The sequence below is a fragment of the Poeciliopsis prolifica genome, unplaced genomic scaffold, assembly GCF_027474105.1.
Source record: "Poeciliopsis prolifica strain line A6 unplaced genomic scaffold, Auburn_PproV2 SCAFFOLD001, whole genome shotgun sequence".
Classification (NCBI taxonomy): domain Eukaryota; kingdom Metazoa; phylum Chordata; class Actinopteri; order Cyprinodontiformes; family Poeciliidae; genus Poeciliopsis; species Poeciliopsis prolifica.
The window spans coordinates 6,297,292-6,309,582 of NW_026562376.1; the positions used below are offsets into that span (position 1 = coordinate 6,297,292).

General features: G+C 39.4%; 1 protein-coding gene across 1 annotated transcript; it reads right to left on the reverse strand.

Moving 5' to 3' along the window:
* Nucleotides 1-813: 813 nt before the first annotated feature.
* Nucleotides 814-12,075, reverse strand: slc17a6a (solute carrier family 17 member 6a). The gene is made up of 12 exons (XM_055046807.1): nucleotides 11,440-12,075; nucleotides 10,042-10,297; nucleotides 9,615-9,733; nucleotides 8,490-8,604; nucleotides 7,224-7,311; nucleotides 6,935-7,021; nucleotides 6,595-6,737; nucleotides 6,371-6,520; nucleotides 4,390-4,522; nucleotides 4,203-4,313; nucleotides 3,999-4,126; nucleotides 814-2,493 (listed from the first exon to the last, which is right to left on the reverse strand). Exons 1-12 carry the CDS (start codon nucleotides 11,520-11,522, stop codon nucleotides 2,164-2,166), a joined length of 1,743 nt encoding a protein of 580 aa, XP_054902782.1. The 5' UTR covers nucleotides 11,523-12,075; the 3' UTR covers nucleotides 814-2,163.
* Nucleotides 12,076-12,291: the final 216 nt, after the last annotated feature.

The window sequence follows — 12,291 nt, forward strand, 5'->3', positions numbered from 1 at the left end:
TTTAGTTTGACCATTTTCTCCAAATAAATACTGAATTTGTGCTTGGATTTTCAGTGACATGTCATAGAATAAAAGAATAAGGTTCATTTTACTCAAACATATGCCTATAAAGAGTCTCTTAATATTTCCAGAGCTGTATTTTTTTGACAACAAATTGTTTTCAATTTCTAATTTGCAGATGAAGCATTAGCTTTATGAACACAATGCTAACGGATTCTACCTTAAAGAATATTGATAATCTAACTGTTGCGCTTTATATTAAAGTAAATCAATAATTGTATTAAATTTAACAGTTAATGTTGAGTTTATGTGCTGGTAGAGCAATATATTATTCTCTTTCTATTTTTAAGAATTTTATTTCAAAATTTGATCTTTTTCCAACTCAGGAGAATTTGTGGTGTGGCTGAGGATCACAGTTCAGCGCACCAACATGACGCCTCTGGAGCTGCTTTTCTCTGGACATCCAAACCAGAATGCAGTGCAGAGACGATGCTCCTTGTTCTACAGATGGTAAGCCTGCTTGCTTCAAAAATGACTCCTCCTGCAAGGCCACTGAGTCCAGTAATCTGTCCTACTCTCCAGAGAGGTCTTATATTGATTTACTAATGAGAAACATAGAAAGAGCACGAGATGCTTGCACAAGGTTAACTAGTGAAACAGATTGTCTTCAGTTTGTGCAGGATACAGTAAATCACCAAAACACACAACCAAATATGACTTACGTTATGTTTTTTTTTTTTTTTTTTTAGAAAATATGAATATTTGTATAACACTTTTAGACTCCAACATACATCTTCATTAAACACAATAATAGAAGCCATAAAATCACATTTATCTGTTTACATAAACTCCAGGCACAAAGCCATAATAGCATCTTTTGGTCATCTTAAACATTCTTAAATATTCATATATTTTGATACATCCTTGCAGGATTGATAAAGCAAAACAAAGAAAAGTGTCTAAACAGCGAATGAAGTCAAGTGGAAGAGCCATCTAATAGTTCATGTAGTCCACCCAAATGTCACAATATCAATGTGTCACAAGAAGTACACGTGGTGGCCGTGAGAACAACCAAGGAACATCAAGCGATCACAAACAACTCCGCTGTTCGCACACAGCACTGCATTCCCCGCCGTCAAAATGCAACAACGTCATCTGCATAAAGAGCAATAAAGCTGGCTTCTCCAGACAGTGAAGAATTGTTAAAACACACACCTTCATGTTGATCGTCACGTGACTCAAAAGAAGTACAGTTACATACGGCAAGCCTGTGTTACGTTACAGAACAGAATGGGATGGCTGGTACAGAGAATTTATTGCAGTGCACACCAAACATCAAGAAACATTTTTTTTGAGCAGTTAGTTGCCTTTTGATTTGTCTCTCACCACAACCTGATCATGAGAACTCGTCATATTATCCATAACGGCAGCAGACACCCACCTAAGAGCTAAGCAGTTGGCTAAATGAGAACTATTAGTGACTGTGAAGCATCTGAAACTTTGATCTGAGCAAATTCATGCAACAAACAAACTAAAACGCTACGATTCAGCTTCACTCACGCTTATTTTTGTCTTGTAAATGTATTGTAGGCCTCACTGGAGAAGATGAAGACCTTTTTTGCAAGCAGACGTCTCCCTGAGGAGGTACTGTCCATGAAAAATATGGCCTTTTTATATACTTAATGTCTACACAGATCAATGACCCAAAATCCACGATAGTCTCACAGAAACAGTATACAGGTAAATATCTATACAGTACATAAAACACATTTGAAACGTAGTAGAGTTTTCTTTTTAGAACACTTATAGTTTCAGTGCAATCAGAGTAGTATCTAAGAGAAAGACCCTACGCGATGGTCGTCTGCAGTGTCATCTGGCTCATGTTGTTCAAGTAGATCAATGAGGTTTGGGTGCCTAGCATACGCCTGCAGTTTGCTTTGCAACTGCTCTCCGTATGTTCTGTGAAGCCCTACGATATGCACATATGAAAAACAATAACCTAATGAAGATATTTCTCGTTTGGAGCAAACTATTTCCTTACAATTCATGTGAAACTACTTGAACACAGAATGGGTTTAGATATCTGATACAATGCTCGTTTGTGCAATCGCCGATGGCGCGCCTGTTTTTCTTTTTTAGGCAGGCTCACCATAGCTGTATGGTTTAAGAGTAGCCACGCTGAGTGTACATCTTTCCCGCCGGCTCCTGAACGTATTCCTCCGTCTTGTCCCAATCCTGCACCCAGCCTCCGTTGAGCTGTGCCGTTGCCCCGTAGCTTTTGGCCGGGCCGGCCATGGCGCCGTAGCTCTGCGTAATGTCACCCGTCTCCTCGGCCAGCTCGTCCTCGTCTATGAAGCCGCATTTCTCCTCACTGGTTTCCTCAGGGTCGGCCCATGGCTGCTTCTCCCCAGAGGCAAAGATCCCATAGAACACCACACCTCCGTAATGCACAAGGGAGGCGATGAGGAAGACATACTGCCACTCCTCGCGGGTCTAGAACCAGAAAAAGGTAAGATATGAACAGAATGAACAATATGTCATTCATGTCAAAGCTTTTCCACATTATAATGCCGCATTTCTGCAATACTATTTTGTTGATAAATAAACAAATCTGGTAGGAAAGGGAAAAAAATACAATAATCCCAAGGTTCATAACTGTGCACACCTTTAAATCGATACTTTGTTGAATCAACTTTTGATAAAATTTCAGCATTCAGTGTAAAATTCTGAATACATTTCAGAGTGAAATTGGATATCTTAAGTTGGTAATATGTCAGTCAGTAAAAGTTGCAAAGGTTCTCTAAATCTTTCAGATTGTGACAACATTATTTCACCTGCAGCTCTCCGTAGCTGAACCCAAAACCCTTCTGCTAAATTTGTTTCTGGACTCTCACTATGCCATTTCAAAACTTTCATTTTCTTCCCATCAACAACTGTAAAGCAATATTAAGTCATTCTACTTTTCATTTATATGTATACTTGGACTCTCGGGTTTGGCAAAAAAAAGTTTTTTTTTTAGCTTTCTATCAGATTTTTGGTCAAAACTGATATAGAATACTGGATATTTGGAGCTATTTATAACTTCACCCACCTTAGCTTTCTATTAGGTGAAGAAAGGAAACCCAAAGCATTATAATTTTTTACCACTCAATATTATTTTTATGCCAACCAAACATAATTTATGAAACTGTAGCCCAAAGATTCATGGTTGGTTCATTCAGACTCTACATAAGTTTTCTTTGAGATTTTGGCCAAGCTCAAATGTTTTCTTAGGAAGAAAAGATATTGGTTTTATTCCAGCCTTACGTGTAATGCATGAGATTACCCCAACAGAAACAGAACTGGTTGGGAAGTCTTCCAGCTTCTTCAGTTTTGCTGTTAGCTTCTTCGCAGGATCCCCGAGCCGTTTCTGCCTCGTCTTTTCAACAGTTTTGAAGAAACATCCTTTTTTTCTTTTACTGACTCAGTTCTGACGTAGTTTCTGGATATATTGGTCATTGTTTTCACTATGCAGTGGCATCAGTACAATACTGTAGAGATTTTAATGCCCTTTCCTAGATGATGCTATTGTAGCGTAAAATCTGTATGACATCCCTGGACACTACGACTTTAGGTAAGTGGGATAGCAATTAGTAAAGTTAGAAAAACTGAACTTTATATCATGTTGATCAGATTCACTGTGTTCAGTGTAAACAAGAATGAATGCTGAAACTGAATCAAAAGGTACTTCAATAAAGTTTTAGTTCATAAACCATCACATTATAGGTATCAATAATCCTGAAATCCTTCAAGAGTATTATTGAAGTTAATGCAGCAATACCACAAATAGCAGGCTATGTTAAAATGTTATTTTTGTTTGCTTTAGTGAACCCTTCAAACTAGCCCTTCAAAATAATGAGTAATCAATCTTTAGAGCTAAAAAGAAATCACTATTTTGTTCCTTCAGAGGTGAGAAACATCAGTTTGTTACATCACCATTCCCATAAAAAAAGATTCACCTTGTGCTTTGTCATTGCTCCCACAATGAGTGGGCAGACCATGCCCGACAGAGTTCCCACACCATTAGAAATGCCCATGAGGATGCTGGCATAGCGGGGAGCGATGTCTAGATGGTTCACATTAAACCCTGCAGCAGAGACAGAGACGGTGTTGAGCGCTGTGAGAAACAATATGAAAAATAATCTGTTCTTTAAGAAACTTACCTGATATTGCAAATCCACTAAAGCCCACTGCCAGCACCAAGAAAGAGATGGCCACACCTTTACTGTGTGAGTATCCAACCACTAATAGGAGCGTTGCTTCCATACCAAACCCTGAAAGACGCAGGACAACTCAGAAGAAAGACTCAGACATTAAAATGGAGGAAGAGGAGTCAGAGTGAAGCCTCACCGCCACAGTTCATGATTTTACGGACGTTAGTGGTGGACATGATGTTGTGGGTTCGTAGGTAGTCTGCTAACTGGCCTCCTAAAGGCACAATGATGGTCATGACCAGGTGAGGGAGAGCCGACACCGCTCCAACCTGGAAACACATCAGACGATTCTTTGAGGCAGCTGGTGCAGCCAGAATGAAACATCACAGCTATGTCAGAACAAATATGTTTCTGCATTTCAATCTCTGATGCAATAACTCACCAGAGTAATGGATTCTCATTGTGATCCTGAATTACACCTGACATAGTAACGTGAGTTATGATTTACATCCCCAATGCAGGGCAGAGGTCAGGATGGTGTGCGATTACTTGGATTCTGCCATCTGGATTGTTTTTGCTTTTCATCAAGGAATGAAACAAATCACAAACTGTAGCCGTATTTTAGAGGAAGCCATTATAAAACACCCAATTTAGATGACTTTTTTTTTTTGCCGCTTGCTTTCACATGTACTAAAACTGAAATACCTTTAGGCAAACATTTTAGTGTCCATTTACAAAATGAGACAACAAATAAAATGCACAGGGAACTCCATGCAGAAATAAAATATAGATAAATATTTTTAATACATATATATACATGCACAGAAGACAGTCAAGTCCAAGGGCGTCTTTTCTTTATATAATACTATCTTTTCCACCTTTTATGTGACATACAACACAACTGAAAAACCAACAAATCAGTTAGACGGAAAGACAAAAATGAAAGAAACAACAACAATCCAGGTGACATAAATGTGCACAACTATAAATTTTCTCCCTTTGGCTAAACACACAGCTTTCATATGGATCAAAATGATCTTGCATTAAGATGGCATCAACTTGTTTTCTTGTTTTTATTTTTTTTAATATAATGCATTATATGAGACATTTTAACAGTAATGTTTATGTTTTATATTCACCATACATTGACCATATTGACCTTCTGCACATTTAATGCTGATTTGAATAAGTACCTGTTCAATAAAACACAATCTAAAACAGCATGCAAAAGCACAATTTGATTCAAGAGGATAAATTAAAGGAGATTACTGAGAATCAGGCCTGCCAAGCAAAATACCTAAAAATGTATTTCTCACTAACAGTTTGTGAAAATCATAGGATATTATAGTATGATTTACTGAGTGGGAAGAAAGTCAGGTGACAAAGGATTGTGGGGAATGTAGTATTTAAGTATGCGTCTCAGTATTCTGGTAATGTTGGCAACGTCAAGCACACCATCAGTCTGCTTTTAGATCTACAGCCTGGGGTTATTTTGCAATCTAAACGTTAGACTAGAGTTCAGTATGAATGTAGTCGCTGTCCAGGTTTTTGATTCTTTGTTGAGGTTCTGCACTGGTTTGCACTTGAAAGGGATGGTTACACATTCTGCCATGAGACGGAGTCTGTTCTGTCCTCTCACGGTCCAGCCGGTCGAGGCAGATGGTCTCGGCTCTCTCAGTCTGGTTCCAATGGTTCATTTTTTACAGCAGATTTTCTTTTCTACTCTAATCTTCCATCTGAATTCTGTTGAGAACTGAATGCAGAACTAGAATGAGGCTGCAGTTTTAGCTTTTCAACTAGCATAAACCAGGATTTAATATGAATTAAATCATTTTAGCTGGACATGATAAACTTTTTTTTTGTCTCAGGATGGAATTTGGTGTAAATTGACAAAATATCTGCACATTAGTAGGTAGATGAAACTAGCTCATTCACAGAATATAAGTTGTATGTGAGCTATTTTTATTGTCCTGCTGCATATGAGTTTTTATTTATTACCAATAAATGTTTATATATGCTAGATATTTTTAAAATTACAACAAAGATAGGAGGGCAATCATCAAGAGTAAATTCCTAATTTGACTTTACACTTATCTTAGTTTGAGGTATGTTTGATAGAATAAAAGTGTTTTTATGATTTTTCAGAGCTTTTGATATAAAAAGGAGTTGTTGTTTACCTTGCTGATCTCAAAACCAAAAACTTCTTCAAAGTATGCAGGCTGGCTGATGAGCAGCAGGTAAAAAGTCCAGCTCCTGCAGAAATTGGCCACAATGATTGCATAGACAGGCATGGAGGAGAAGAACTTCCTCCAAGGGGTCTTATATTTCTGCAGAATCAGAACAAACACACGTTGGAAATGGCCCGCACAGAAACGGTGACTCCAAACGGATCAGAACTTACTTCTGTAGCGCCCATGAGCTGGGCACTTTCACCGATGCTCTCCTCAATGTAGCGGCGCTCCTCTTCGGTGATGGTCGGGTGCTCCGCCGGGCTCTCGTACGACACCAGAATCCAGAACATGTACCAGAATATTCCAAAGGATCCTGACCGGAACACAAGAAGATTACTGGAAACGCAGGTGGACTGACAGGGGTTATGAATAACAAAATGTAACGGCAGTCAATGTTTCCTCAAGTCAAGAAATATTGAACCCATAAATTGTCACCAAATATTGCATCAGAACTCAACAATGAGTGGTGTAATGATTCAGGTAAAGGTTTGCAGTGAGAGTGACGCTCACCGTACACGTAGAAGACTGAAGACCATCCTGTGTACTGCACCAGGACCCCAGCCAAAGGCATGGCCACCACTGCACCAGCGTACGATCCTGAACGAGACACAACGTCATGAATAAGCAGAATTTGATCCTGCCAGTGTTGGTTGTACACACAACAAGCTAAACGTCTTCTGGAACAATGTCGTGTAATTCTAAATCCATATTTGCATCTCAGAGTTGATGTGCTGATGAAATCAGTGTGAAGCCAACGATCCAGATTTAGTTACGAACAGTGAGTGTTAATGCTTTGTACCGCAAAAGGAGAGAGTTGCCAGACGACTTCTTTCCAGTGGTGGGGCCCATTTACTCCATATGCCATGGCAGGCTGGGTAAGTCACTCCCTGCAAGGTGATAAAACCAAAGTCGGATTATTTCTTGCATGTTTTTTTTTTATTTTTTATTGCAGTGCATAGTAAAAGTATTCACACCTCTTGAACCGTTTTCGTATTTTAAGTTTTCACCACAACTTCAGTGGATTTTATCAAGATTTGATAGACCAACATGATGCAGAGCATTATGAAAAGGAAAATGATTTTATTTGTGAATAAAAGCCTTATTTTTCTCCCATTTCAACATGATTGGCTCCTTTGCTTTGTACTAACACAAAAATCCAAACAAAGTACATTAAGCCTTATAGTTGGAAGGTTAGAAAGGTTAAAAAGTTAAAAAGGTTAAAAAGTTCAATAGGTTAAAAAGTTCAAGAGGTACAAATATTTTGGCAAGGCACTGTAACTACACTGTTTTTACACCTTCACTCAGTTACTCCCTGTGAGACTCTTTCTTTTTTTTGTTGCCTTCCAGAGCAAACTGAAGCTAATAACAAACACACTGACATGCGTTTGAGCCGACCTTTCTAATCAGGACTAATAATCCAGTGCAAATTCAAGTCGACTCTCCATTTCACGAATAAAATAAATAAATAAACTGAATTGTCCCCATTAAATCTTCATTAAACACTAAGTGGCATACAATCAACCATTGATAGATACAAATTGCTGGGGCTTGCAGTGGGAGACAGCCTGAAATGCTAATGCTTAATCTGTGGTAATAAGTTGTGGCGTTGAACACAGGCAGTTCGCTCTCCCTCAATGCTCATGAGCTGCTATTGAAATGACAGTGTGCAGCTCAACATGACAAAAGAGGCTGACCTTCAATCTGATAATAGCACATCTCACTCTCCTGAAATGAAGCCTCTTCTCGAGCCGAGAGAGGCAGCTGCATCAAGTGGTTTTTGTTATCTCTTTTGTTCAGCATGTTTCCAGCTGTTTCAGCATGGAAAACCATTAGACACGAGCCCTGCTATTCATAGCTTCAATGCTGTTTGTTGATCAATCTGTGTACAGTAGCGTGAATGGAGCTCCGTCACAATGGGACTCATTCCACAGTCAAATTCAAACAGAAAGCAGAAGGTTTCCGTGGTTTACTACAAGGTTCAGAGAAAGCTCCCGTCCTGATAATGAGGCAACAATTCAAAGAGCTTTAAAGGTCAGAAAGAGATGTACAAACTGTGCGTCAATACCTCCACCAAGCCTTGCAGTATCCTTAAGCAAATTACGCATCCGTAGTGCGTACGGGCGGCAGAGGGAATGAACATGTTCAGGATGGATGTGAGGACAATGGCAGCACCGAAAACCCTGGACAAAAACATTGTAGCTGGTTAAAAAGCAAAAATAAAACCAGCACACCGTCTGAACATGTGTCAGTTGAAAATCAACAGAAATAATGATATTGTTATCTGTTGCCACCACAACAAAAGACATCAGAGAGCTCAGATGGCATCATAGGATCATTAAAAATCTTTATTTTATTTCAACAAGCCATTCAAAATCAAATTAGCAAATAAAGACGCCGTACTCTCCTAAAAATGCATTTAATTGTTATACATAATTTTTTTATTTCCTCATCTTTTTTGTCATGTATCCCTGTTGCAGATTTGTTCGATTCCTTCAGCAAACAGCTGACTAACCGGACCGTCAGTGAAATAATAATGCAGCCACTGAGATTGTACTACGATCATTACCTAGAAACAGATTTCACACAAAGCTTTGACTGGTAGGGTTGCCATGCGTCCCAACATAAAGGATTAGACACGGCCGTCCCATGGGAGCTCATTAACATGAGGAGGCACGCCTGGCGGCCATGAACCAAATCCCCAGTTCCTCTGCTGGTTCGCTCCAAACCCAACATTCATGTCTTTCTTTGTTTTTAGTACACCGTAAAATGGATTTATAAATTGTTATCCATTACAATCTTCACATTTTTGTTTTTCAATGGTGATGTTTTGCAATGGTTAAACTCTAACCGCATAATTTGGTAACAATTCTTATGCATTTAAAAAAAAAAAAGAACTGAAATTGTTGCTTTAACCAACCTTTATTTTTGCTTGTTTTGGTGTTGAACAGTAAGTCTATGATTTTTTTAATTGAATGTCAAATTAGTAAAAATGAAGAGCTTCTGAGTTAGATGAGATTTCTGTAATAAATTTGCATTTATTTTACTCATAATTATTAAGTAAAAATACCAGATTCCCAAACCAAAGTTTATGCAACTTGATAAAACAAATGTTACTGATTACATGCAAACATTTTAAAAGTAAGGCTGCAGCTGGTAAGAAACTGAAGCCTGAAATTGTTCATGTTTTTACCTGTTTGCAGCCAGTCTGGAGGAAATATAGCCTCCTGGAATCTGAGTTACTATGTAGCCCCAGAAGAAAGAGCCATGGATCATTCCCACGGTCTCCGGGTCCCAGTTGAATTGTGCTTTCTTAAAAAAAATAAAGGCAAAAAAGAAAAATAATAGTAAAAATAACACCGTTCGTTTTCTACATTTCATGTAAGTATTTAAAAAAGAGGAGAAATCCTTCATTTGCTTTATTTGTGAGAGAAAAATAGGAGAAACCAAAGACAACACAAACATTTCTCTATTTTCAGCATGAACTGAAAGTAAGAAGAAGAAGAAAAAACAGACAGCTAGATAAATAAAATAAAAAGAACGGTCTGCAGGCTCTGGCCCCACCATCACCTATCGGACAGGAAGGGGCCCCCTGCTGTGGAGGAGGGCGGGGTTTGCACCTCTTTGACGATGATCTTGCCGTTCTGATGGATCGTGCTGTTGTTCACCATGCTGACGATGGCCACGCCCAGGTTACAGCGGATCCCGAAGGAGATGCAGAAGCCGAGCCCGCTCAGCATGGCGATGATGTATCTGCGCGGAAGCCCGAAGCAGGTGCAGTCGCACAGCGGAGCCTTGCGCTCCTGGTCCTCTCTGGGTCTCCCATCCTCCGTCAGCTCGATGGCCTCACCTGTCTGCTGCCGCTTCTCCAGCCTCCTGCACCGCAAGGCGATTATATAACAGCATGAGCTGTTTAGTTGTTGTTTTTTAGGTTACATATGCGCCTTTGTTTTTTTGTTTTTTATTTATTTTCTTTATTAATACAGGATATCAAGAACAGGACTAATACTGGAATTTATTATTATTATCATTTCATTTAATTTGGTATTTAAAAAGCTTTTTTTCTTGCTGACTTATTGAGAAAAAAAAAGAAAATAAAACCTTTTCTCTATGCATCCTTAAGGCATCAAAAGGAGACAAACTGTCGTTTTTCTCTCAAAAGAAAATATGCATTTCATAAAAATCAAAACGTTATTTCCGTTTTCTCGCTGAAAGGGGGGGAAAAAAAATCCCGACCTTCATACCGCAATGCAGCATCATCATCATCAATATCCTTCGTTTGAAGATCAATTCAACCGTTTTCATTATTCATCTATTTATTTATTTATTTTCTTAATTAGCCTTTTGCTTTTACTCGCGATGAATTTCTCCACAGAAAACCTGAAGTCTAATTTCCTGCGACCCGGTTGGCCGTGAAGGCCTCGTGGGTGAGAAACGGGCCTTTTTCTGGGCGACGAGTCACGTTTCCGCGCTGCAGCTTCAAATTCAACAATTTCGACGCGAATTTTCGACGAGACAAAAGGTTCCAATAAAACTGCGAAATAAACCAGATTCATTCAGCGACACTGCTTCTTCTTTTTTTTTTGGGTGGGGTGGGGGGCTCTGTTTTAAAATACTTTAAAATTTCGCTCCGTTTTTTAAAGGGGGGAAAAAAAGTGAAGCTTTGTAAATATGCAAGAATCAGCAACAAACTGTTCTCCCCGCTTTCTGTCATGACTGGATGAAATGAATCGATGGGAAATGATTGGTGGGTTTTTACAGATCTCTCCAGGACTTTGTGTCACGACTCGTTATCTTCATTAATTATTAACCCCCCCAGTTGCTGGTGGAGGGAGGTTGGGGGGGTGTATGGGGGGTCCTCCTGGGAAATAACCTGACCCTTAAATATTCGGGCCACACGACTCTGCTGTCAGAGTGAGAAGATTTAAGAACGAGAAGGAGTTTGTGGAAAATTTTCTCTTTTTTAGAAAAAAAAAGAAGAAAGAATAAAATGAAATTAAATTACTGCTTTCTCTTACCTGTACAGTTTTCCCAGGGCCTTTCCTGCGATCTGTTTGACCCCCTCTTTGATGGGGAATGCCTTCTCCTTCCCTGGCTCCATTTCCAAGTTGTCTGTTCAAAAACCAAACCCTAAGACACTATGATAAAAGGGAGCGCGGCATAAAGAAGCATTTTGTTGCGATGTTATTCCAAATATTGCGCGTCCTGCTCCGCGTTAGAAAACGCCTCGATTGTCCTGAGAAGAGCAGCTGAGAGAGGAGGAGGAAAAAATGGAGAAACGAGGAGGAACGCTCAGCCAGAAAGAGAGAGATTCACAGGCAAAGATGAGTCCGATGGAGATTTGCGCGGTTTTAATCCGTGAGGTGCCATTTTTAAAGATCTTCTCGAAAGCAGAAGAGATGAGGGGGGTTGAGAGAGAGAGAAAAAAGCAAGATTATGATTTGAGATGTGATGAGGGGAGGATTTCCTGTCCTGTCTGAGGTGAGGATCTCCGGTGTGGCAGCAGCCGGACGAGGATCACGAAGGAGCACGAAGCGCGTCTACCTGTCAGCAGCTCCTCCTCTCTCTATCCCTCTATCCCTGCATCCCTCCATCCATCTGCGACTTTAATTCAATTATACAAATTCAAAACCTGTCAGCGCGAACAAACTGATCGACCGCCGTCCTTTTCTCGTGTCTGACTGAGCTGGAAGTGATTTTTTTTTTTTTAAAGATAAGATTTACATCATTCACTTGCTGAAAGTCAAACATTTGACCTGCATGTGGCGATAATTCACATCCGGTGAACTTGAAATAAATCTGAGTTTGGTTGATTTGTTATATATATATATATATATATATATATATATATGGACTTGGGCGGTCCTAGC